The sequence below is a fragment of the Balaenoptera ricei genome, chromosome 2 (assembly GCF_028023285.1).
Source record: "Balaenoptera ricei isolate mBalRic1 chromosome 2, mBalRic1.hap2, whole genome shotgun sequence".
NCBI classification, from domain to species: Eukaryota; Metazoa; Chordata; class Mammalia; order Artiodactyla; family Balaenopteridae; genus Balaenoptera; species Balaenoptera ricei.
In genome coordinates this window covers 94,982,561-95,009,016 of record NC_082640.1, presented here as the reverse complement: position 1 = coordinate 95,009,016, position 26,456 = coordinate 94,982,561, and the positions used below count along the sequence as shown (strand labels likewise).

General features: G+C 41.7%; 1 protein-coding gene across 1 annotated transcript in view; it reads left to right on the top strand.

Annotated features, from left to right (window-relative positions):
• The window catches only part of SLC27A2 (solute carrier family 27 member 2), a 54,647-nt gene extending 35,188 nt beyond the window's left edge, over positions 1 to 19,459 (top strand). The window contains exons 5-10 of the mRNA XM_059915549.1: positions 201 to 395; positions 10,722 to 10,812; positions 11,429 to 11,627; positions 13,472 to 13,569; positions 17,914 to 18,044; positions 19,007 to 19,459. Of these exons, the coding sequence (XP_059771532.1) occupies positions 201 to 395; positions 10,722 to 10,812; positions 11,429 to 11,627; positions 13,472 to 13,569; positions 17,914 to 18,044; positions 19,007 to 19,183 (891 nt within the window). The 3' untranslated portion in view covers positions 19,184 to 19,459. The remainder of the gene's footprint in view (positions 1 to 200; positions 396 to 10,721; positions 10,813 to 11,428; positions 11,628 to 13,471; positions 13,570 to 17,913; positions 18,045 to 19,006) is intronic.
• The last annotated feature ends 6,997 nt before the right edge of the window (positions 19,460 to 26,456 follow it).

Genomic DNA, 26,456 nt, shown 5'->3' with positions numbered 1-26,456 from the left:
AAATCAGAGTTCCAACTGTCGGCCCATACTGTGTGTGTTGCGGGGGGGGGGAGGTGTAATACGTGTGGATGACAGAAAAGGCATGCACTGAGGTCAGCTCATAACCAACATAAATATGTAGAAACATAAAGGCCATTATTAATATGTAAGTACAGGCTCCAAAGATGTTTCAGCTTGGTCTCTTCTTCGTCCTGCTACAGAAACCAAACGATCGTGACCATAAAGTGAGAATGGCATTGGGAAATGGTTTGCGAGGAGATGTGTGGAGAGAATTCATCAAGAGATTTGGGGACATTCACATTTATGAGTTCTATGCTTCCACTGAAGGCAATATCGGATTTATGAATTACACGAGAAAAGTCGGTGCTGTTGGAAGAGTAAACTACCTACAGAGAGTAAGTACATTGAAAAATGAGGGCAGCCAGCTTTCAGCACATGGAGATTTCTCTTAAAAGCTATGTCATGATGATGTTATCATCAGAATTCCATGCAGTCTCAGAGCCATGGCCCATTCATATCACCAAGAGAGGTTTTGCTCAGGCTCTGTGACAATGACCTAAAAATGACAGGGTCCTCTAATTTTAAAATATTAATTTCTATTAAAAACAACCCATTATGCCTTTGCCATCTGCAACTTGTGTGAAGTCTTCTAATGCCATTTATACTTGTATATGTTAAAACACCTGAAGGTTACCAGTTCTGTATGTTTACTATACACCATGAAATGTGGTATTTCCCTTTCATCATGCTGTACGTTACCACCACCAGGGGAATTTTTTATACATATAGGTGCAGGGCCCCCACCCCCTGAGCTTTGGATTCAATTGTTCTGAGGGGGGGCCCAGGCATCAGTATTTTTTTTAAGCTGTTCAGCCAGGGTTAAGAACCACTCCTTCGAGAGAACCAGGGTGCATCAGAGTTGTAGGATTCTTGTAAACATTTGTTTTCACCTAGTAACTACACCAGAAAGATATTTCTTATGTGTAAGCCAGCTCTCACAGCATTCTCTTTTCCCTCTAAGTCATTTTATTGCCTCATCTCCAGACAATCTCTTTGCCTTTTATTGTGCTCGAGCATTCAGTCTTCCAGATGACCACCTATTCTGCAAAATTCCAGAAATATTCAGCGAATGCTGAAAATTCCCTTGCTTGAGCAGTCATTACTGTGGTTATGCCTTGGGCAGCTCATCCTGCCTGGGCATGAAACAGCCACACCAGAGCTCCCAGGCAACCTGTGCCCCCAGGGACTGACCAGCAAAGTACAGAGGACAATAGTCCATGTGCATAAGAGATCTGGCCCAAGAGATCAAATTCCACTACCATCACAGACTAGCCCAAGGTCATGCCCTTTGTGTTTCTTAGGCCTCAACTTCAGAATCTATAAGAGACAGAAAGAGAAAATATAGCGCCTAGTGCCTGGCCCAAACTCAGTGTAATAAGGGAAGAGAGTTGTTAAAAGGATTACATTATAGAGGATATAACCCAATGCCTGTCATATAATAGCCTTGAAGAGTTATTAGTTGTAAAGATTATTATTGATCCATTCCTTGTATTCTGGCCTGATCTCCAGGCATTCCCAAGTCCAAGGAACCTCTCTAACAATAACAGCCAAACCTACACTACACATGTCCCTCCACTGTGCTCCACACCTGTGCCATCCAATACGCTAGCCACTAGCTCCATGTGGCTATTTAAATTATGTAAATTTTTAATCAGTACTTCATTCACCCTAGCCACATTTCAAGTGCTCAGTAGCCACATGTGTTTAGTGACAACCACGTTGAGTAGTACAGTTATAGGACATTTCCATCATCACAGAAAATTCTACTGGGCAGCACTACTACAGACTGAGAATCAATTTCCTACTCCCCACTGGAATCGCTGCTGAGAGGGTTAATCTTCTCTAGTTAGTATCAGGCCAACCTGAACTAGCCCAAACCTTGGATACCCAGGCTAAACGCAGTTCAAAACGAGAGGGGGCTTCCCTGGTGGCACAGTGGTTGAGAATCTGCCTGCCAGTGCAGGGGACACGGGTTCGAGCCCTGCTCTGGGAAGATCCCACATGCCGCGGAGCCGCTGGTCCCGTGAGCCACAACTACTGAGCCTGCGCGTCTGGAGCCTGTGCTCCGCAAGAAGAGAGGCCGCGACAGTGAGAGGCCCGCGCACCGCGATGAAGAGTGGCCTCCCTCTCACCGCAACTAGAGAAAGCCCTCGCACAGAAATGAAGACCCAACACAGCCATAAATAAATAAATAAAATAAATTAAAAAAACAAAAAACAAGAGAGGGCAGAAAGCTGAGCTGAGACCTGGTGCAAGCTATCTATGTTGTCACTACTAACCCTCAGAAAACGTGAGTTGCAGGGAAACTTTCATTTCAAACTAAACCTGAGGACCCGAGAAATTGATGCTGTGTATTACTAGTTCTTTGCTTCTCATCCATTGATTACCATGTTTTATTGTCAGTTTTTCTACTTTAAACAAAACCATATTTTTTTAACTAGAAAAAAAGGAAGACTATGACCATGCATTTGATAAGGAAAAAAGTATTACTTACCACCCCAAATTTTTTTTACATTCTTGCAAATAAACAAGATCTACATTTGTTAACTATGAATGCTATTTGGTTTTCAATGGTTAACTGCTACTACCAAAGCATATGATTGGTTAAGTTATCATATAGATTTGAATACAAATTTGAAATGGACATAGTAATCATGGTTAATAATTAAATCTAAATACTGTCACATTTGTATTTTGCTGCCAATATAGAAAATAATATACTTATTGCTCTTACTGAATTACATAAATTTAAATTCGTATGCCCTTGAATTATAGTAACATGAAATATGGTGGAATTTTAATAATTTTATAGCCATGGGCATGAAACAAATTATACCATTAAATCATTGAATATTAAATGTATTGGAGAACATGTCCCTGGAATGCGAAACATCTAACAGTAATGTATTAAGGTTAAACAAGATTTTTTTATACCATTTTAATTGGAGTATAATTGCTTTACAATGGTGTGTTAGTTTCTGCTTTATAACAAAATGAATCAGTTATACATAAACATATATCCCCATATCTCTTCCCTCCTGGGTCTCACTCCCTCCCACCCTCCCTATCCCACCCTTCTAGCTGGTCACAAAGCACCGAGCTGATCTCCCTGTGCTATGTGACTGCTTCCCACTAGCAATCTATTTTACATTTGGTAGTGTATATATGTCCATATATACACTACCACTCTCTCACTTTGTCCCAGCTTACCCTTCCCCCTCCCCGTGTCAAGTCCATTCTCTAGTAGGTCTGCGTCTTTATTCCCGTATTGCCCCTAGGTCCCTCATGACCATTTTTTTTTCTTTTTTAGATTCCATATATATGTGTTAGCATACAGTATTTGTTTTTCTCTTTCTGACTTACTTCACTCTGTATGACAGACTCTAGGTCCATCCACCTCACTACAAATAACTCAATTTCGTTTCTTTTTATGGCTGAGTAATATTCCATTGTATATATGTGCCACATCTTCTTTATCCATTCATCTGTTGATGGACACTTAGGTTGCTTCCACATCCTGGCTATTGTAAATAGAGCTGCAATGAACATTGTGGTACATGACTCTTTTTGAATTATGGTTTTCTCAGAATATATGCCCAGTAGTGGGATTGCTGGGTCATATGATAGTTCTATTTTTAGTTTTTTAAGGAACCTCCTTACTGTTCTCCATAGTGGCTGTATCAATTTACATTCCCACCAACAGTGCAAGAGGGTTCCCTTTTCTCCACACCCTCTCCAGCATTTATTGTTTGTAGATTTTTTGATGATGGCCATTCTGACTGGTGTGAGGTGATACCTCATTGCACTCTTGATTTGCATTTCTCTAATGATTAATGATGTTGAGCATCCTTTCATGTGTTTGTTGGCTATGTGTATATCTTCTTTAGAGAAATGTCTATTTAGGTCTTCTGCCCATTTTTGGAGTGGGTTGTTTTTTTGATATTGAGCTGCATGAGCTGCTTGTAAATTTCTGAGATAAATCTTTTGTCAGTTGCTTCAGTTGCAAATATTTTCTCCCATCTGAGGGTTTGCTTTTCATCTTGTTTATATTTCCTTTGCTGTGCAAAAGCTTTTAAGTTTCATTGGGTCCCATTGTTTATTTTTGTTTTTATTTCCATTTCTCTAGGAGGTGAGTCAAAAAGGATCTTGCTATGATTGGTGTCATAGAGTGTTCTGCCTATGTTTTCCTCTAAGAGTTTTATAGTGTCTGGCCTTACATTTAGGTCTTTAATGCATTTTCAGTTTATTTTCATGTATGGTATAAGGGAGTATTCTAATTTCATTATTTTACATGTAGCTGTCCAGTTTTCCCAGCACCACTTATTGAAGAGGCTGTCTTTTCTCCATTGTATACTCTTGCCTCCTTTATCAAAAATAAGGTGACCATATGTGCGTGGGTTTATCTCTGGGCCTTCTATCCTGTTCCATTGATCTATATTTCTGTTTTTGTGCCAGTACCATATTGTCTTGATTACTGTAGCTCTGTAGTATAATCTGAAGACCAGGAGCCTGATTTGTCTGGCTCCGTTTTTCTTTCTCAAGATTGCTTTGGCTATTCAGGGTCTTTTTTGTTTCCATACAAATTGTGAAATTTTTTGTTCTAATTCTGTGAAAAATACCATTCGTAATTTGATAGGGATTGCACTGAATCTGTAGATTGCTTTGGGTAGTATAGTCATTTTCACAATGTTGATTCTTCCAGTCCAAGAACATGATATATCTCTCCATCTGTTTGTATCATCTTTAATTTCTTTCATCAGTGTCTTATAGTTTTCTGCATACAGGTCTTTTGTCTCCTTAGGTAGGTTTATCCCTAGGTATTTTATTCTTTTTGTTGCAATGGTAAATAGGAGTGTTTCCTTAATTTCTCTTTCAGATTTTTCATCATTAGTGTATAGGAATGCAAGAGATTTCTGTGCATTAATTTTGTATCCTGCAACTTTACCATATTCATTGATTAGCTCTAGTAGTTTTCTGGTTGCATCTTTAGGATTTTCTATGTATAGTATCACGTCATCTGCAAACAGTGACAGCTTTACTTCTTCTTTTCCGATTTGGATTCTTTTTATTTCTTTTTCTTCTCTGATTGCTGTGGCTAAAACTTCCAAAACTATGTTGAATAATAGTGGTGAGAGTGGGCAACCTTGTCTTGTTCCTGATCTTAGTGGAAATGGTCTTAGTTTTTCACCATTGAGAACGATGTTGGCGGTGGGTTTGTCATATATGGTCTTTATTATGTTGAAGTAAGTTCCCTCTATGCCTACTCTCTGGAGAGTTTTTATCATAAATGGGGGTTGAATTTTGTTGAAAGCTTTTTCTGCATCTATTGAGATGATCATATGGTTTTTATCCTTCAATTTGTTAATATGGTGTATCACGTTGATTGATCTGCATATATTGAAGAATCCTTGCATTCCTGGGATAAACCCCACTTGATCATAGTGTATGACCCTTTTAATGTGCTGTTGGATTCTGTTTGCTAGTATTTTGTTGAGGATTTTTGCATCTATATTCATCAGTGATATTGGCCTGTAGTTTTCTTTCTTTGTGACATCTTTGTCTGGTTTTGGTGTCAGGGTGAGGTGGCCTCGTAGAATGAGTTTGGGAGTGTTCCTCCCTCTGCTATACTTTGGAAGAGTTTGAGGAGGGTAGGTGTTAGCTTTTCTCTAAATGTTTGATAGAATTCACCTGTGAAGCCATCTGGTCCAGGGCTTTTGTTTGTTGGAAGATTTTTAATCACAGTTTCAATTTCAGTGCTTGTGATTGGTCTGTTTATATTTTCTATTTCTTCCTTGTTCAGTCTTGGAAGGTTGTGCTTTTCTAAGAATTTGTCCATTTCTTCCAGGTTGTCCAGTTTATTGGCATAGAGTTGCTTGTAGTAATCTCTCATGATCCTTTGTATTTCTGCAGTGTCAGTTGTTACTTCTGCTTTTTTCATTTCTAATTCTATTGAGTTGAGTCTTCTCCCTTTTTTTCTTGATGAGTCTGGCTAATGGTTTATCAATTTTGTTTATCTTCTCAAAGAACCAGCTTTTAGTTTTATTGATCTTTGCTATCATTGCCTTCATTTCTTTTTCATTTATTTCTGATCTGATCTTTATGATTTCTTTCCTTCTGCTAACTTTGGGGTTTTTTGCTCTTCTTTCTGCTTTAGGTGTAAGGTTAGGTTATTTGAGATGTTTCTTGTTTCTTGAGGTAGGATTGTATTGCGATAAACTTTCTTCTTAGAACTGCTTTTGCTGTATCCCATAGGTTTTGGGTCATCGTGTTTTCATTGTCATTCGTTTCTAGGTATTTTTTGATTTCCTCTTTGATTTCTTCAGTGATCTCTTGGTTATTAAGTAGTGTATTGTTTAGCCTCCATGTATTTGTATTTTTTACAGATTTTTTCCTATAATTGATATCCAGTCTCATAGCATTGTGGTTGGAAAAGATACTTCATACGATTTCAATTTTCTTAAATTTACCAAGGCTTGATTTGTGACCCAAGATATGATCTATCCTGGAGAATGTTCCATGAGCACTTGAGAAGAAAGTGTATTCTGTTGTTTTTGGATGGAAGGTCCTATAAATATCAATTAAATCCATCTTGTTTAATGCGTCATTTAAAGCTCATGTGTCCTTATTTATTTTCACTTTGGATGATCTGTCCATTGGTGAAAGTGGGGTGTTAAAGTCTCCTACTATGATTGTCTTACTGTCAATTTCTCCTTTTATGGCTGTTAGCATTTGCCTTATGTATTGAGGTGCTCCTGTGTTGGGTGCATAAATATTTACAATTATTATATCTTCTTCTTGGATTGATCCCTTGACTATTATGTAGTGTCCTTCTTTGTCTCTTGTAATAGTCTTTATTTTAAAGTCTATTTTGTCTGATATGAGAATTGCTACTCCAGCTTTCTTTTGATTTCCATTTGCATGGAATATCTTTTTCCATCCCCTCCCTTTCAGCCTGTATGTGTCCCTAGGTCTGACGTTGGTCTCTTGTAGACAGCATAGATATGGGTCTTGGTTTGGATCCATTCAGCCAGTCTATGTGTTTTGGTTGGAGCATTTAATCCATTTACATTTAAGGTAATTATCGATATGTATGTTCCTATTACCATTTTCTTAATTGTTTTGGGTTTGTTATTGTAGGTTTTTTTCTTCTCTTGTGTTTCCTGCCTAGAGAAGTTCCTTTAGCATTTTTTGTAAAGCTGGTTTGGTGGTGTTGAATTCTCTTAGCTTTTGCTTGTCTGTAAAGGTTTTAATTTCTCCATCGAAACTGAATGAGATCCTTGCTAGGGAGAGTAATCTTGGTTGTAGGCTTTTCCCTTTCATCACTTTAAATATGTCCTGCCACTCCCTTCTGGCTTGCAGAGTTTCTGCTGAAAGATCAGCTGTTAACCTTATGGGGATTCTCTTGTATGTTATTTGTTGTTTTTCCCTTGCTGCTTTTAATATTTTTTCTTTGTATTTAATTTTTGATAGTTCGATTAATATATGTCTTGGCATGTTTCTCCTTGGATTTATCCTGTATGGGACTCTCTGTGCTTCCTGGACTTGATTAACTATTTCCTTTCCCACATTAGGGAAGTTTTCAACTATAATCTCTTCAAATATTTCTCAGTCCCTTTCTTTTTCTCTTCTTCTTCTGGGACCCCTATAATTCAAATGTTGGTGTGTTTAATGTTGTCCCAGAGGTCTCTGAGACTGTCTTCAATTCTTTTCATTCTTTTTTCTTTATTCTGCTCTGCATTAATTATTTCCACTATTTTATCTTCCAGGTCACTTATCCGTTCTTCTGACTCAGTTATTCTGCTATTGATTCCTTCTAGAGAATTTTTAATTTCATTTATTGTGTTGTTCATCATTGTTTGCTCTTTAGTTCTTCTGGGTCCTTGTTAAACATTTCTTGTATTTTCTCCATTCTATTTCCAAGATTTTGGATCATCTTTACTATCATTAGTCTGAATTCTTTTTCAGGTAGACTGCCTATTTCCTCTTCATTTGTTTGGTCTGGTGGGTTTTTTACCTTGCTCCTGCATCTGCTGCGTATTTCTCTATCTTCTCATTTTGCTCAACTTACTGTGTTTGTGGTCTCCTTTTCGCAGGCTGCAGGTTTGTAGTTCCCATTTTTTCTGGTGTCTGCCCCAGTGGGTAAGGTTTGTTCAGTGTGTTGTGTAGCCTCCCTGGTGGAGGGGACTGGTGCCTGTGTTCTGGTGAATGAGGCTGGATCTTGTCTTTCTGGTGGGCAGGACCGCATCTGGTGGTGTGTTTTGGGGTGTCTGTGACCTTATTATGATTTTAGGCAGCCTCTCTGCTAATGGGTGGGGTTGTGTTCCTGTCTTGCTCGTTGTTTGGCATGGGGTGTGCAGCATTGGAGCTTGCTGGTCGTTCAGTGGAGCTGGGTCTTAGGGTTGAGATGGATATCTCTGGGAGACCTCTCATCAATTGATATTATGAGGGGCTGGGAGGTCTCTAGTGCACCAATGTCCTGAACTCGACTCTCTCACCTCAGAGGCACAGGCCTGACACCCGGCCGGAACACCAAGACCCTATCAGCCACATGGCTCAGAAGAACAGGGAGAAAAAAATAAACAAACAAATAAATAAATAAAATAAATTTATTAAAATAAAAAATAAAAAATAATTACTAAAAATAAAAAAATTACAAAGCAATAAAAAAGAAAGAAGAGAGCAACCAAACCAAAAAAGAAATCCACCAATGATAACAAGCTCTAAAAACTAACTGTAGTAAAAACAACAACAACAACAAAAAAAAAAAAAAACGGACGGACAGAACCCTAGGACAAATGGTAAAAGCAAAGCTATACAGACAAAATCACAGAAAGAGGCATACACATACACACTCACAAAAAGAGAAAAAGGAATAAAATATATATATCATTGCTCCCAAAGTCCACCACCTCAATTTGGGATGATTCATTGTCTATTCAGGTATTCCACAGATGCAGGTACATCAAGTTGACTGTGGAGATTTAATCTGCTGCTCCTGAGGCTGCTGGGAGAAATTTCCCTTTCTCTTCTTTGTTCGCACAGCTCCCGGGGTTCAGCTTTGGACTTGGCCCCGCCTCTGCATGTAGGTTGCCTGAGGGCGTCTATTTTTCGCTCAGACAGGACAGGGTTAAAGGAGCAGCTGATTCGGGGGCTCTGGCTCACTCAGGCCGGGGGTGGGGCGGGGGGGAGAGGGGTACGGATGCGGGGCGAGCCTGCGGTGGCAGAGGCTGGCATGACGTTGCACCAGCCTGAGGCGCGCTGTGCGTTCTCCCGGGGAAGTTGTCCCTGGATCACGGGACCCTGGCAGTGGCGGGCTGCACAGGCTCCCAGGAGGGGAGGTGTGGATAGTGACCTGTGCTCGCACACAGGCTTCTTGGTGGCGGCAGCAGCAGCCTTAATGTTTCATGCCCGTCTCTGGGGTCTGCGCGGACTGCCGCAGCTCACGCACATCTCTGGGGCTCATTTAAGCGGCGCTCTGAATCCCCTCTCCTCACGCACCAGGAGACAAAGAGGCAAGAAAAAGTCTCTTGCCTGTTCAGCAGCTCCAGACCTTTTCCCGGACTCCCTCCCGGCTAGCTGTGGCGCATTAGCCCCCTTCAGGCTGTGTTCACACCGCCAACCCCAGTCCTCTCCTCGGGATCCGACTGAAGCCCGAACCTCAGCTCCCAGCCCCCGCCCACCCCGGTGGGTGAGCAGACAAGCCTTCCGGGCCGGTGAGTGCTGGTTGGCACCGATCCTCTGTGCGGGAATCTCTCCACTTTGCCCTCCACACCCCTGTTGCTGCGCTCTCCTCCATGGCTCGGAAGCTTCCCACCCCCTGCCACCCCCAGTCTCCGCCGGCAGAGCGGCTTCCTAGTGTGTGCATACTTTTCCTTCTTCACAGCTCCCTCCCAGAGGTGCACGTCCCGTCCCTATTCTTTTGTCTGTTTTTTCTTTTTTCTTTTGCCCTACCCAGGTACGTGGGGAGTTTCTTACCTTTTGGGTAGTCTGAGGTCTTCTGCCAGCGTTCAGTAGGTGTTCTGTAGGAGTTGTTCCCCATGTAGATGTATTTCTGATGTATTTGTGGGGAGGAAGGCGATCTCCACGTCTCACTCCTCCGCCATCGTGAAGGTCTCCCCTAAACAAGATTTTAAAAGCCCACAGGTGACGTGTCCACCAAAAAACATGCATGAGAATGTTTATAACAGCTTTATATTTAATAGTCTAAAACTAGAAACAATCCAAATGTCCATTAACAGGAGAAGAGATAAATAATTGTGGTATATTCATACCAGGAAAGTTGCATGGCAACAAAAAGTACACCATTGACACAAACACCGACAGGGAGGGATGGATATCACAGACACGATGTTGAGTGAAAGCAGCAGATACTAAGGCATATATTTATTTCATTTATTTGATGCTTAAGACTACTTGATGGCAATAAAAGTCAGAATAGCGACTTGACAGAAAGAGGCAGGAGGAAACTTCTTAAGGTAATGAAAATGTTTAGTATCTTGATCTGGGCAGCAGTTACATAAGGGTATGCATATGCAAAAATTCATCAAGCTGTACACTTAAAGTATGTGCACTTTGTATACTTTATGTATGCTATGCCACAATAAAAAAGAAAAATTTGTGAAAGAATATGTGCTCAGAATGATCCATTTTAATTTTGCTAGAAAGTCGTAACTTATGAGCTGATTAAATATGATGTGGAGAAAGATGAACCCGTTCGAGATGGAAATGGATATTGCATCAAAGTTCCCAAAGGTACAGTGGATTTTTGTTTAATTAACCTGTGCCTTTTCTTACCTTAACCAAGTGACTCTTAAGAACTAACATATCACTGCTAAAGTGAACACATGGTAAAATTTATCAGAGTGGGGGAAAAAAAGAGGTTTATTTTCGTACTCTCGGAAATAAATTCCAAAAGGTAGTAATTTACCACTACACATAATATAACTATAATTTGAAACCTAGCTTAATAATTTCTTGATTATGAGGTAAGCATTTTGCAGAAGGGGATATGTAATTATGGTTGCAAAACTACGGTTAGCTTTAGCGGGCCTTTCCTTTAAGCTTAAACTACTATGCGTTTGTCTAATTGTGTGTGTAAATCATTATTCAGTGAAAGATTAGTATTAAAAGAATTACAAATGTGTGGCCATAGAGAATAATGTACTGTGTGTGTGTGTGTGTGTGCATGGTGTATATATGTGTGTATATGATGTACATGGAAATACATGTACACATGCATGTAAAATGACTCTTCCTGCAGCCAGCTTGTTGCCACTGGGTTGTATGGCATCAGTTTTAAAAGAAGGTTAATACTAAAATTTGCCTACTGCTAGTATATAAAATAACAATTTACTTCCTTCTGTCTTAGGTGAAGTCGGACTCCTGGTTTGCAGAATCACACAACTCACACCATTTAGTGGCTATGCTGGAGGAAAGACTCAGACAGAGAAGAAAAAACTGAGAGATGTCTTTAAGAAAGGAGACCTCTATTTCAACAGTGGAGATCTCTTAATGATGGACCACGAAAATTTTATCTACTTCCACGACAGAGTTGGAGATACATTCCGGTTGGTTTCTCTGAATTATTATTATCATTATTTTTTTAATGTCTCTTAGCTTTCTTTTTTTTTTAATTAATTAATTAATTTATGGCTGTGTTGGGTCTTCGTTTCTGTGCGAGGGCTTTCTCTAGTTGTGGCAAGCAGGGGCCACTCTTCATTGCGGTGCGCGGGCCTCTCACTGTCACGGCCTCTCTTGTTATGGAGCACAGGCTCCAGACGCGCAGGTTCAGTAATTGTGGCTCACAGGCCCAGCTGCTCCGCAGCATGTGGGATCTTCCCAGACTAGGGCTCGAACCCGTGTCCCCTGCATTGGCAGGCAGATTCTCAACCACTGCGCCACCAGGGAAGCCCCTCTCTGAATTATTGAGCCAGAAACAAACACAGGCACAATTTGGCTTACTCCTAAATTAGAGTCGCATTCCACTTTGGTTATGGTACTCCATTTCCTTCTATCTCTTTGGCGTGTCAACTCAACCTCCTGTATTCCGAGAAAACAAGGAGCAAAACACATGGGGTATCACTCTGCAATGCATAGTTATCTTGGTTGAGCAACACCAGACGAAACTAGGAGAGAAAACCTGCGTCTGATTTTGGGCACCTAAATAACTGAGTCCATCCAATTCCTCCCATTTATCCTCAATTATTACCAGTCACTCAGGTCAGCCAGGAATTTTCATACTGTTTCCAATCATGAGGATTTTTTCTCAGATAAAATCAAATGCAAATTAATGTGAAGCTGATCTAGTTGAAGAGGAGGTGAGGGTTCTGAGCCCCGTCTGCTCCTTTCCCTCCCACTCTCCATTCCCAACCAGATGGTTTCCCACAGAACCCACAAGTCAGCACAGTGGAGTTTGAAAATCATCGTAATAGACCATGAAATTAATTCTCAGCAACAGCATGGTCCTCCAGCTTCATGACACTTCTGTTTAACCAGCTTCCCTCCCGTATAAACTCCCTCAGGCCAGACCCTGTGTCTGCTTGTTCGCCCCCCAGCACCTAGTACAGCTATTACTTTTTGCATGAATGAATGAGGAAGAGATGGAAGTTGTCTGGGTGTAGTAGAAAGAGCATGGATATGAATGAGAAGAACTCAGTTCCAGGCTTCCGCTTACCCCTGAGCAGCTGTGTTATCAGGCAGGTAATCTTTCTGCACCTCAGTTCCTTCACCCATGAAATGAGGGTCCCAACCATCCTTAGGGTTCCTTCCATCTCTAATATCCCATGACTCTGGATGTATATCATTATTTTATGCCACCTTCATGTTACTAAAAAAGATACTTCTGGGAGATCTAAAGAATTTTTAAATGTAAGACAAAATTTAACTCTTTATTAAATGAAAAAGTAGCACCTGATTGGGCACTAACATTATTTTCCCTACAAATAGAGTACGATATTTTCTTTCTTATTAAAAGCTTTTTCATTGCCATAAGACCCTGAAATACAAGTATGAAATTCTATTTCATAGAAATTTACTACCTGAATTAAATAGCAGCCAAAATTAGTGAATGAGGGAAGTGAGAGACCTAAACACAGCAAAAAGTCATTGAGATTTATTTTTGATTTCTAGTGCCTTTCTTAGGCCAAGCCCATATTTTTACATTAGAACATCATTCTGTGTATCACATTTCACGTGGCAAGGTTAAAATTCCACATTTTATTCTTTAGGTCTATGCCTTTGTCTTTCATGCCTCAAGCAGGGTGCCTCTCCCATGACTGAATTGGAGAGTTTGGGGGCCAAGGTGAGGAAGACAAGCGCAGCCACCCCACAGCGGTCTGGAGGAAACACCTGTCACAGACAACCTGCACCGCAGACCACCAGTGACCTCTGCTAACCTTGCCTTTTCTTCCAGGTGGAAAGGGGAAAATGTGGCCACCACTGAAGTCGCTGACATAGTAGGACTGGTTGATTTTGTCCAAGAAGTGAATGTTTATGGCGTGTCTGTGCCAGGTATGCACAAGATATTATAAATCAATGCCAAAACTCCTACACTAACTGAACATAATTTTAACCCCCGGGCAAAGTTTGTCATCACTTCCTCCTGCCAGCTGGAGAATCAAACAACTCTTTCCCAGCCTCCTGGGAGTAAGGGGCTTATGCCTGGTTTATGTGCCATTATAAATCAGACAGGTCAGTACATCTGAACCTGGCCTTCCTCTGTGGTTCACTCCCCAGCTGTTCTTGGGCTCTCAAGCAAGCCAAATCTCTCCATGATACAGGGTCCATGCAGCATTTGGCATGCCTCAAGAAAAGAGGTATCATGCTTGATAGCTTGGAAGTGGTATCTTGGCCTCTGAACTGCGAGGCACAAATAAGAGCAAGTGCCATTGCTAGAGGAAAAAAGCCAGGAAGGAGCTGATTTTTTCCAGACTCTTCTTTTAAACCAAGTCCCTGACCCCAGCTTGCTCCACTGAGTTTCAGAATCATCACACAAAGTGCTGTCACCAAGCCTCTGTCTGCAGATCTGCCTCTGCCCGCAGAGTGGGGAGGGTGAGGTCTGATTTTGGGTCCTGGCTCCAACACCTGCTGGCTGTTTGACTTCACACAAATCACTAAATTAGAGATAATACCAATCCTGCAGTTAAGATTGTCGAGAAAACTAATTCATTTTAATTACATAAATACTAAATGTATATTTATCAGACACGTACATGAGGGTTGTCATGAAAAGAAATCATTTTCATTATAGATGTCAGAGAGAATTAAAACCTCCAAATCACTATCCAAATATAAGGTACTAGGGGAATTGGTATTGCCTAGAACTCAGCATTTGGGATTCTCATCTATACTCAAAATGGAAATCCCAAAGTCCCTTTTGCCTGAGCTATGATGGTTTCACATAACATTGTGCTGTCCTTTTATTTTTTAAAGAATATTTGAGACTCTCTCTTGCCTGCTCCTCTCCAACCCGGTGACAGTGACTTGACAGGAAGTGTAGCCACATCTCAGGTCAGAGTCTGAGGGGTGCAGAATACTTCTCATGTTGGATTTCAGGCTGAATTAACACAAGGGCCCATATGTGGTTGTCAGCCATGGCACCATGCTGGCCTCTCACAGACCCCACCTGGAATATGTTGCATGCCCTTGTAAATGCTGGATTTTTTAAAGTAACAATACAAAAGAAGGAGTATGAGAAGGTAAGAGAATATGGGAAATGGAATGGAGAGGCCTAATCCACTGCTCTTCAAAGTGGCGTCACCTACAAATTGGCACTTGCCATCTACCTCTACAAGGATCAAATTACGAGCCGCTGTAGCTGCTGACCTTCAACACGCCCTGAAAGGCGTTCAAGGTGGAGATCAGGAAGGAGGCACTCTGTGCTCTGGGAAAAACTGGCAGAACAGGTCTTCAGATAGATATTTTCAGGAGAAGATTTTATGAGCCCAATTCTTGCATCTCCTCATATCTAGAAAAGCACTAAAACCCTTCATGGTGACATCTGCTCCTCGTGACTAGGAGTAACCTTCATGAGACTAGCAGATACCTTCTGCAAAAAATACGTGCCTGGTTGCATGTACTCCCCCTTCACTAAAATCCCATGTGTACTGACCTTCTGTCCTACCTCTTTGGAGCAGTTCCTCAGAGCTATCTGAGATGCTGTCTCCCAGGCGATAGTCCTCATTTTGCCTCCAAAGAAAACTTAACTCACAACTCTCACGTTGTGCATTTTTTTCATTTGACAGTAGGGTCCCTAGACCAGCGACAGCATCATCGCCCAGGAGCTTGTTAAAAATTTGATATTTCTCATGTTAAAAATGCCCACCCCAGAACTACTGAACCAGAATCTCTGGGGTGGGGCCCAGGGAGCTGTGTTTTAACAAGCCCTCCAGTGATTCTTAAAACAAATGAAGTCTGGTTTTGGAGTGATGAAAATGTTCTAGAGCTAGATACTGGTGATAGTTGCACAACATTGTGAACGTACTAAATGCCACTGAACTGTATACTTTAAAATGGTTAAAATAATGAATTGTATGTTTTACCACAATTTTTAAAGAACACTAAAGTCTGAGAAGCCTGGAGGCCTAGTGGTTCTGAAAATTTAGGCAGTCATCAGAATCATCTGGGAAACTTTTTAAAGCCCAGATCTGGGGTTTGGGACTCAATCTTTGTGTCTTTTTTTTTTAATTCCCAAGTGGGTCTACCACCCAGTAAAGTTTAGGAGCCATTGATATAGAACAAAGAAGAGGAGGCAAATGGGTTTCAAATGATTGGGAGACAAGTCAGGTAGAACAAGGAGCAGCTGTGTTTATGTTGCGCTGGAGAGCAGAATAAAACGGATGGATTGAAATGACCAGGGAGCAAATTTTTGCCTGAGAACTCTCCTGTAACCAGAGGGACCAACAACAGAATGGTCTCTCTCCTGAGGTAGACAATGCCCCACCAACTGGGATGTGTAAAGAGGCTGGCTGTCCACCTGGGATTCTGTGAGAATTCTTACAGCAGTGAAAGATTAGAGATGAACCCTAAAGTCTCTCCTATTTTCAGATTCTGTGATTCTCAGTGCCACTCTTGCAGCCTAGAAATGTGGCAGGTCTATCTAGAGAAAGGCATCAGTCCACCAGGGTGATTCTCACTCCCAAAGGGCTGAACAAGGCCTTCACAGACCTCAGCTTTGGACCAGGAGGAAACTTCTAAGTTTGGGCCTAGAATAGAGATGACACCAGAACTGCCAAACTCCTCTCTAGCGCTTTATATTATCAATAGAACTTTCTGCAGTGTTCTGAAAATGTTCTATATCTGCACTGTCCAGCATGGTAGCCAATAGCTACCATAGGGCTGTTGAGCACTTGAAATGTGGCTAGTGCAACTGAGGAACTGAATTTTTCATTTTACTTAATTATAATTAATTTTAATAGCTACATGTGACCAGTGGCCACCATACTGGATAGTGCAACTCTAGAGAACCTCTGGCCCGAACTGCTGCAGACAGGAACTTTCCCCCTGGAGCTGAACTAGCCCCAGCCAACCTCTGGGAGTCAGGACAGAGACCTGAGATCCAACAGCCCCATTCGCCTCTCGGTTGGGCATTGCCTCTGCCAGAGCAAGAAGGAGCCAGTTGACACTGAAGATTTCTGTTGCATCAGCCTCTGCCTTAATTCTAAAAGGAGTTCATTGGAGACATTCAAGATTCCTGAGACCGGTACCTTTGAGACAGCTACCAGGGACCCCTAGAGAAAGAGGGTATGGTGCCCTGCCTCCCTCCTTCAGATAAGAGGCAAAGCAAATGAGGATGCATTTCCTTTCTTATAATTTTTCCTCTTGTTTTCTGCCTTCTTTAGCGTCATGGGTAAACACACAATCACCATGGGAGAGATTTCGAAAGCTGGGGCCCAGGTGATGAAGGGCGGCTCCTTCCCCCTCTCTGATTACAGTTAAGTAGTTCAGGGAAGCGGACCTGGACTCCCACTGGGTCTGCCGGATCAGGTAGAAGAGGAATTAATATGTAATTACCACTGTCCTCACAAGAAAACAATGGTAATTGTTCTCAACACCGGGAAGAAAGAGCCGTTAGGATCTGTTTCCCCTGTGGAGAGCACAACCTCTCTGGCCTAGAGGGCATCAAGGTGGGGAGGCGGGGGTGCGGTGGGCACACACCGCTCAACCTTGATCTGCCTTCACCCTCTGGTCCCGCAGCCTCTCTGAAATGCAGAGGCAAAGCTATTAGGAACCGTGATTATATAAGTCTCAGAGGTGACATTTGTGCCTGGAAGCACAACAGACCTGACCTGCGACCCAAAGAACAACCTGAGCCTGGTTATCCTTGACAGGGGAGCAAGGGTTTTTCACCGGAGTCCAAAAAATTTTTTGAGCCACTAGTTCAACCTTTTTCCCATTCTGGTGTTTACATCTAGGCTGCCAAGAAGGATGATGTCAATAGGATCTTTAGTCAGCCTGCCTCAATTCCATTTCTGGCCCTGCCTAGTATTGGCTGCATGAACTTGAACAAGTCTTTTAATGTCATTAAGCCTCAGTTTCTTCACCTGTAAAATGGAGATAACCTTTGTACCTCTTCGTAAGGTTGTCGTGAGAGTTAAATAAGATAGTATATAAAGCACACTTAGTAAAGGACCTGGCATGTAATAAAGATTCAACCAATGAATAGCTTGTTGTTTTGTTATCATTAATTCAACTTTAGAATTTAACTTCAACATATATTTGAAATAAAAACTCCAGCTATCCAAAAGAAACCCATGCCATAATGCTGTCTCAGTTCTGTGTTATTTGACCTAGCAAAGCATCATAAATAAAATAAACAGCTACAACCCACCTAATTTTTTCTCACTTTAACTCTAGGTCACGAGGGTCGAATTGGCATGGCCTCCATCAAGATGAAGGAAGACCATGAATTTGATGGAAGGAAACTCTTTAAGCATGTGGCCGATTACCTGCCCAATTATGCAAGGCCCCGGTTTCTAAGAATACAGGTGAGACTCCTTATTATAAAGTTGTTATCCTCGCTCTTGGAGACACCTGCGTCTTAGGGAACAATTCCTCTTCTACCATGGCGAGCACAACGGCCAAATTTTCACTACCCTTTCAGGAAGCTAAATGAAGAAGCAGAAATACCAGAAAATACAGCTAGCTGAAACCAAATCCTAATCCCTTTTTCCCTAAAACCACAGGCAGTTCATTCAGCAACAGTGTTAGCAAATAACTCAGAGCCTGTTTGATGAGGTATAACAAACACATAAAATAGAAATGCTCTGACCCTCTTATTTATTGTTTCCAGTTTTAAAGAATGGAAAAATCCACTGAAGTCCTGCACCTTTCTATGATGTGAACTTTAATTGGGCATCATTAGCCAGTAGGAACTACCAAAGGCTAAACTGTCACGGATAGAGGTTTTTTTTTTCTTTCTCAAACATTAACCCCTTAGTTTAACACTCTCACTTTTGGACCTTGAGCTCTGTGATTCTGTAGCTGAAGATTTGAGAAAAGAAATGTTAGATTACCAGATATTGCTAAGGTTAAACGGTTATTTCTGTTGATGTTCATAAAGCACTGACACATGCTTTACAGTGATGGTTGAGAGACATGAAAGTTGAAATATCCTCAGATCATCACCTATTTATTGAAGAAACAAGTCTTCAGTGTCACAAACAGGCTGAAAAAAAAAAAAGTTGTCTGTGTGTAGATGATTCCTTTCCCCACCCCACCATTAATCCGAATATTCCAGTAATACTGGAAGCTCACCAAGTGACAGACTCTTCCGCTCCGTATTCCACTGTCAGCAACCTCTCTCTCCCCACAAGTGATCGTCAAGCTTTAAAGGAAGGAAAAATACCTCCACAGAGGGCCCCCTAGTGGAGGTTCTGAAGACAGGATATCTTGGTATCACACAGAACCTGCTTTCGCAGCTCTCAAATGATTGTTTGATGTTTTTCAGGACACCATTGAGATCACTGGAACTTTTAAACACCGAAAAGTGACCCTCATGGAAGAGGGCTTTAACCCTGCAGTTATCAAAGATGCCTTATATTTCTTGGATGACAAAGCAGAAATGTATGTGCCGATGACTGAGGACATTTACAATGCCATTAATGATAAAACTCTGAAACTCTGAATATTACCAGGAGGGTAACTCAGTGTATTTCTAGAAAGAAACTGAATGGACCTAGTACAGCCACTTGATATAATCCCACTTTAATTTGACTGAAGATTGTGCAGTGCAATTTTTTTATGCATACCAGTAAGGGGAGACTTTTTAAAATTACACCCGAACCTTTGCAAGTGAAAAGATTTAGATGTAATTGTTTTTCAATTTGCACCTACTGTTTGTATTTGCAAACTAAGCTTGTTAGAGGGAGGATGTTATTTTTTAAAATATGTAATAAAATAGATGAACACCAACATATGCGATGGCACTTCTTCCTGGCTTGATTCTAAATGCAAACCCTGAGCCTGACAGTATCATTGGTAATTTTTCACAGGTGTCCCGTTTATAATGCTAATGGTATTCTAAGTAAAACTGGTAAGGAGTTGGGAGGTGAGGGGGTAGGTCCCCAATGAACAACCCAATGGAAATCCAGCTCTAGTGTAAGGCCAAGCCTACCCCCCAGAAACATCCTGGCCACTGTCTACAGCATTAGCCAACAAGTGATAAAGCCACCTATAGTCTTTGAAGGAGCTTAAGTCTAGAGCATCAGAGCTCTATACATTAAAGGTATCCAGCAAACTTTTTAGCTATATCAAGGGTTGCAAACTCAAGTGTCTTCAGGATTTGTATTGGTAATGCGGATGAGAAGAGCAGGTCCCAAATGAACGTGGAAAACTTGGGGACAGCCATGACGCAGCTTCAGTCAGCTGATTATTGCCATGGGGCTCTATAGCCCAGGTACTTCCAAGATTTTCTGATTATTCACAAAACAGAAATCCAGATATTTATGTGAATCTCCCAATTTTTAACATGTAAAGTCTCACATTTTTTATAATTTCCACGCACCCCAAAGAAAATGTAACTGTGCACCAGAGAAGTCCCAGAGGTCCAGCTCGCACCCCCAGGCTCACGTGCTCCTCAGTCTAGAGCTGGTTTCACTCCACAGCCAGTGTCCGGCCAGAGAGCCTGTTCAAGGACCGAGGGCTTTTGGCGTGGCACGGGAAGATCTGGGAATTGCAAGGAGCTCTCTCAGACAGGCTCTTTGTCCTTAGACTCAGCTGCCACCCTTTCTGAATAGAACCCCATAAGCTCTGCATGTGTCAGTCACAGAGTTCCAGGAGCAGGTCCTTGGTGGTGGCCCTCAAGATGACATATTCCTTACTAGAGCTTGTCCTAGGTCACAGGAGCATAATGCTCACTAAGTTCACATCTAGGAAGTGTGACTCGAGTTCACCCCAGCCTCCCTAAAACAGGTAGAGTTTCCTTCCCTAGAGAACATCTTCAGATGACCAGGAGCTAGAAAGGAGCCCTAATTCTCCCTCAATTTAGTCCCTGAGAAGCCCCAGGCAAACGTATTCAGGGATTCTCAATGATACATGATGAGGGGTGGCCATCTCCACCCCCAACACAGTATTAGAAATATTTTTTAAACTCTCTCCACATTTTTAGAGACTCCTAAGAAGACTCATGACCAGAATCCCGCTCATTATGCCCAACAGTAAACATTCCCTGAGCACTTAATATGCATAAGGGACTTGAGGATGGCCTAAGGAAAACTCTGGATATCACTGCATCTCTGTGAATTTAGGCAACAATTTAGAAGAACTGTTGCTTGTGGGTCAGCATTTGGGAATTTTTGCAAAATTCGAGGTATCTCTGCTTTTGCTTTATTGATCTCCCTGTGAAAATTTTAACCCAAGTGATGGGAAATAGCCCAGCCTTTGCTTTTGAAAGTATAACATTGTGCAATTGTGTTACTGGGAATCTTGCTAAAGTGAATCAGGTTGTAAGCAGAGATTGTTAAAGCTGTGATGTCATTCTGTGTCACAGGGAACATCTTTTTTGGGTGACAGGTCAGCACTTACACCAATATCCAGAACAGTAGTGTTCTGGAACCAAAGCCTGCTAGGGCCTGACCACCTTTGACCCACATCTTTGACTTCCCAGTTAGAAACTCAGAAACTCTCCCTCCCAGCCGGATGGCTTCCTCAGTCTCTCGCTTCCCCAAACCTCCATGATTGAGGCCAGGAAACACAGCTCTATTGGGATGGATAGAGACACCAGCGCAATATCCTCAAGACCTGGGTTTGCATATGTGTAAACAAAATCAAGCCATCCTGTGACAGATAATCAACTTTAAAGACAGATTTTTCTCTTTTAGAAGGATCAAAAATTGTGTCCGTAGAAATGTCTGTACAAGTCATCTTCCTCATTTAAAAGTACAAGTGGATTTTTTTAATACACTGATACCCATGTAAATCATTCAACAGATCTCTGATTTCAGGTGTATTGTTTGGAGACATATAATGAGTCTCCAAACCAAAACTCACATAATGAGTCTCCAAACCAAAATAATTTGGGGGTAAAACTAGTAAATTTCAGCATCTGAAATGGAAGCTAACAAGAATCCGTATAAAAACACAGTGACCCTCCCTAAGAGATAATCTGTTACATGTGTTGCTCGTTCGTACATCAGCTCTACGAGCATTTAGTGGGTCCCCGCTAAGCACCAAGAGATGAGCTCAGCGCAGTATTGATAGTGTTTTCTAAGCCTCTATCTGGGAAGTCATGTCAGGGTTTCAAAGAAAGCTGACTGGAAAGACCCCTAGAAGGAAAGCCAGAGACCTTTCCATGTGTTTGAACTTTTCAAAAATAATTATTTTGGGGCTTCCCTGGTGGCGCAGTGGTTGAGAGTCTGCCTGCCAATGCAGGGGACACGGGTTCGAGCCCTGCTCTGGGAAGATCCCACATGCCGCGGAGCGACTGGGCCCGTGAGCCACAACTACTGAGCCTGCGCGTCTGGAGCCTGTGCTCCGCAACAAGAGAGGCGGCGACACTGAGAGGCCCGCGCACCGCGATGAAGAGTGGCCCCTGCTCGCCGCAACTAGACAAAGCCCTCGCACAGAAACGAAGACCCAACACAGCTAAAATATATATATATAAATTAATTAAAAGAAAAAAAAGAATTCTTAAAAAATAAAAATATAAAATATAATTATTATTTTGTCACTGCAGTTGGTGGGGCTGCATGAAGACTGTAAAGAGACAGCTAACAGGAAAGGTGTCCCTCAGCGTCACTGCGGCACTGTTCCAGGGGAGGCGGGCCGACTGGCCAACCCAGGTCTTCTAGTTGACGTGGGTGCCGTCTCCCCAGAGCGCACAGAGCGCCATGTTGTAACATGGATATATAGCTGATGGTGCATTCCATTCTGATTGGCAGTTTCCCTCTGCACAGACGTCATGCTTCTATGAAGCTGTAAGCTCCATGAGAGTACAGAGTCCATCTATTTCGCTCATCATTATATTCCCAGTGCCTGGCACCAGGTAGGCAATAATTATCTACTGCTTTTTCATCAAGCAATCCTGATAAACACCTGGTTCCCTATGCAAGCTTTGCTATATGTGCGTGGGCACCGGGGGAGGCATGTTGGAGGCAGAGAGGATGAGCTAAATAGATGGTCCGAGTCCCCTAGTTCAGGCACAGCAGCGAGTCTCAAACTTGAGCACTGATGAATTGGGAGACTGGGATTGACCTATATACACTAATATGTATAAAATGGATAAGGAATAAGAACCTGCTGGATACAATAAACAAAATAAAATTCAAAAAAAACCCTTAACTCTTAAAGGTATTTTTCAATAGTTGAATTTATAATTGAAGAGAGTGACACTTTCATCATAATAGTCATTAATCTAGAGAAAGAATTTTGTAAGAGAGGACTTAGGAGATTGATATAGTCTGAAATAAACTACTTAAAGCTTTAAAAAAAAAAAAAAGAAAATTGAGCACTGAGAGTCACCTTCACCAAGAAGTCTTATTAAGACGCAGACTGATGGGCCCATTCCCCAGAGTTGAAATGAGAATTGGCATTTGCAGTTCTAACAAATTCCCAGGTGATACTGACGCTGTTGATTAGGGGCTGCATTTTGGTAAACCCCTGACAGAAAAACACCCTGAGTTACACATCTTGTGTGCTTAGTTAGTGTACTTCACTTCCTCGGACATGGATTATCTTTTGTTAACTGAAGCTCAGATCTTAGATCTGGTGAGACTCAAAGTGCAGGCATCAGGAAAGGCCTAGTAGAAAGCAGCACTTTGTCATCTTGAGCCTGCAATTGTTCTTGAAAACTCACATTAACAGTGTCTATTTACTAGATACACACGTACGTATTATTTGCTACAGCAAAACTAAAAGCAATCCTAGAGAGTGTCTAGTCAAACCTCTTTGTTTGATAAAAGAAAAAAAAAAAAGCCTGGGGAGGTAACGTACATACCTAAAGTTGCACAGCTCACTGGCGTCGCTAAGCTCGCGCCTAACACAGATAGAAGAGACAACCTCTTTATAGACCAGGGAGTGGTCCCAGACCATCAGCATCAGCTGGGAGCTTGTCAGACATGCAAATGACCAGACCCCACCCCAGACCTACTGAATCAGAACCACTGGGGATAGGCCCAGCAATCTATGTTTTAACAAGCCCTGCGGTTGACTCTGAAGCAGGCTCAATTTGAGAACCACTGGCTTAGAGCAGGGCTTCTCAAGTTTTAAGGTGCATAAGAAGCACCTGGGGTTGCCAATGCTTCTAGTGCACGCATCCCTCGGAACAGCAAGCAGCTCTAGAACATTCTCAAACATTGCTGCACATTAGAATCACTTGAGGACCTGTCAAAAATCCCAAAGCCCAGGCCCATCTCATAACAATTAGATCAAGATTTCTGGGAGTGAGAGCCAGGCATCAGTACTTTTTTTAAAGACTCCCAGGTGATTCCAGTATGCAGCAAAGTTCTGCGACCGCCAATTGAGAACAAGGGTAATATGAAACTATAAGCTCTTGACAAAGATTCTCTCCCGGGCCAAACTCTACCCAGGCTCCTCTGAGCCCTCCTCCCTACTAGGCCTCAACCTTGGCCTAGAAAGACTTGAACAAAACAGTAGCATAATTTCTAACAGCTCAAGGCCACACCCCTGGGATGATCCTACATCCCCTTAAAATGTCTGCCTGAGAAAACACAAGGCTGCCAAAAGATTTACCGTTTGTTCCAGCCAACACCTGAAGATAGGGCCCCTGTCCCCCAGCCTCTGTGGGAGGGTAGGAGGCTAACTTCCATAAGCATCAGTTAGCAAACCCAGATGGGCTTCCCATGGACCGACCCCCTCTTCCTGCTTTTTGTAATTTTTCACTTCCCTGACTCATAGTAAGTCCCTGCGTTCATCCTTCCTGTTCCCCCATTCTCCCTCTAAAATGCCCAGTGACTGCTGTACAGATCAAGTTGAGCCCAGGTCACGCCAGACTCTTTTTTCTATTGCAGTAGTTATTAATGATTAAAAATCTGTCCTTACTACTTTAACTAGTGGCCAGCTTTGTTTACCTTTAACACTGTTAATATAACCAATTTCAGAACCACTCCCTGTAAAAGCACCATCTGAAATGGAAAGAAAATGATTTTTTTGACCTATGAACTCACCATGGGTAAGCTGCTTGTGAGCACAGCTTTTATCTGACTATAGTGTGCAGGAAAAAAAAAAAAAAGTACAAATTCCAAACCTAGAGAGGGAACATTTAACTGTAGTGAAGGACTAGAGGGGTCTGCTGAATGGTGAACTTCTGATCAAGGACAACCATGAACAGTAGGGTCTGCTTGGAACAGCATGGGCTTTACTGAGGGCAAGGAGACCTGGGTTTGCCCACGTATAACCTGTGTGACCTGTGGCCTCCGTTTTCTCATTTATAAACTGTAAGCCACAGTGCCTAACTCAAGCTGTCTGCCTTCTTCATACCAAGGGCTCCTCCAAACTCTTTTTCTCACAATTAAAGTCAAATCTTCAGCATACTAAAAAGCAAAATCCTTAAGTACATTCATTTAGGTTCCAGAACATGCCCTGGTTAGTTAATCATTATTTCAGTGGTCAGCAAAGGAAACCATAAACAAAATGAAATGGCAACCTATACACTGCAAGAAAATATTTGCAAATGACACTACCGACAAGGGCTTAATTTCCAATATATAAAAGCAGCTCATACAACTCAGTAACAAAAAAAAACAAACAACCCAATCTAAATAGACATTTCTCCAAAGAAGACATACAGATGGACAATAGGCACATGAAAAGATGCTCAACATCACTAATCATTAGAGAAATGCAAATCAAAACTACAATGAGCTACCACCTCACACCAGTCAAAATGGCCATCATTAAAAAGTCCACAAACAGTAAGTGCTAGAAAGGATGTGGAAAAAAAGGAACCCTCCTACACTGTTGATGGGAATGTAAATTGGTGCAGCCACTATGGAAAACAGTATGAAGCTTCCTCAAAACACTAAAAATAGGGTTGCCATATGACCCAGGAATCCCACTCCTGGGCATATATCTGATTAAACTATAATTCAAAAAGATACATACAACCCAATGTTCATTGCAGCGCTGTTTACAACAGCCAAGACATAGAAACAACCTAAATGTCCATCGACAGATGAATGGATAAAGATGTGGTACATATATACAATGGAATATTACTCAGCCATAAAAAAGAATGAAATAATGCCATTTGCAGCAACATGGATAGACCTAGAGATTATCATACTAAGTGAAGTAAGTCAGAAAGAGACAAATACCATATGATATCACTTATATGTGGAATCTAAAATATGACACAAATGAACTTATCTATGAAACGGAAACAGATTCACAGACATAGAGAACAGACTTGTGGTTGCCAAGGCATGGGAGGGAGGAGGATGGTTTGGGAATCTGGGATTAGAAGATGCAATCTATTATATATAGAATGGATAAACAACAAGGTCCTACTGTATAGCACAGGGAACTATATTTTACCCTGTAGTAAACCATAATGGAAAAGCAAAACAAATATTTCAGTGATCAATTAAGTGACACAGGATATGTTTTTTTCAGGGACAAGCACAATTTATTTCCACATTATATTTCATGAAACTTGAAAGTTTCAGTGTCACAAGCTAAACCACAGAAGCTGCCTGTCAATATACCACCCTAGACCCTTTCTCTCCGACCAGCCTGCTGGAATCTTCTGGATCATGTTGGCTTAAACTCTCTATTTGTATCCTATCATAGGTAATGAACTTCTATGAGAATCTGATAAGAAATCATTGGCTTTCTCCCAAGAAAAATGCACATAAACATAAGCACATAAATTGAGCATACAATTTTGAGGGCTTCAGAGTCTCCCTGAAACACATTCATGGACTCTGGCTGAACCCCCTGGT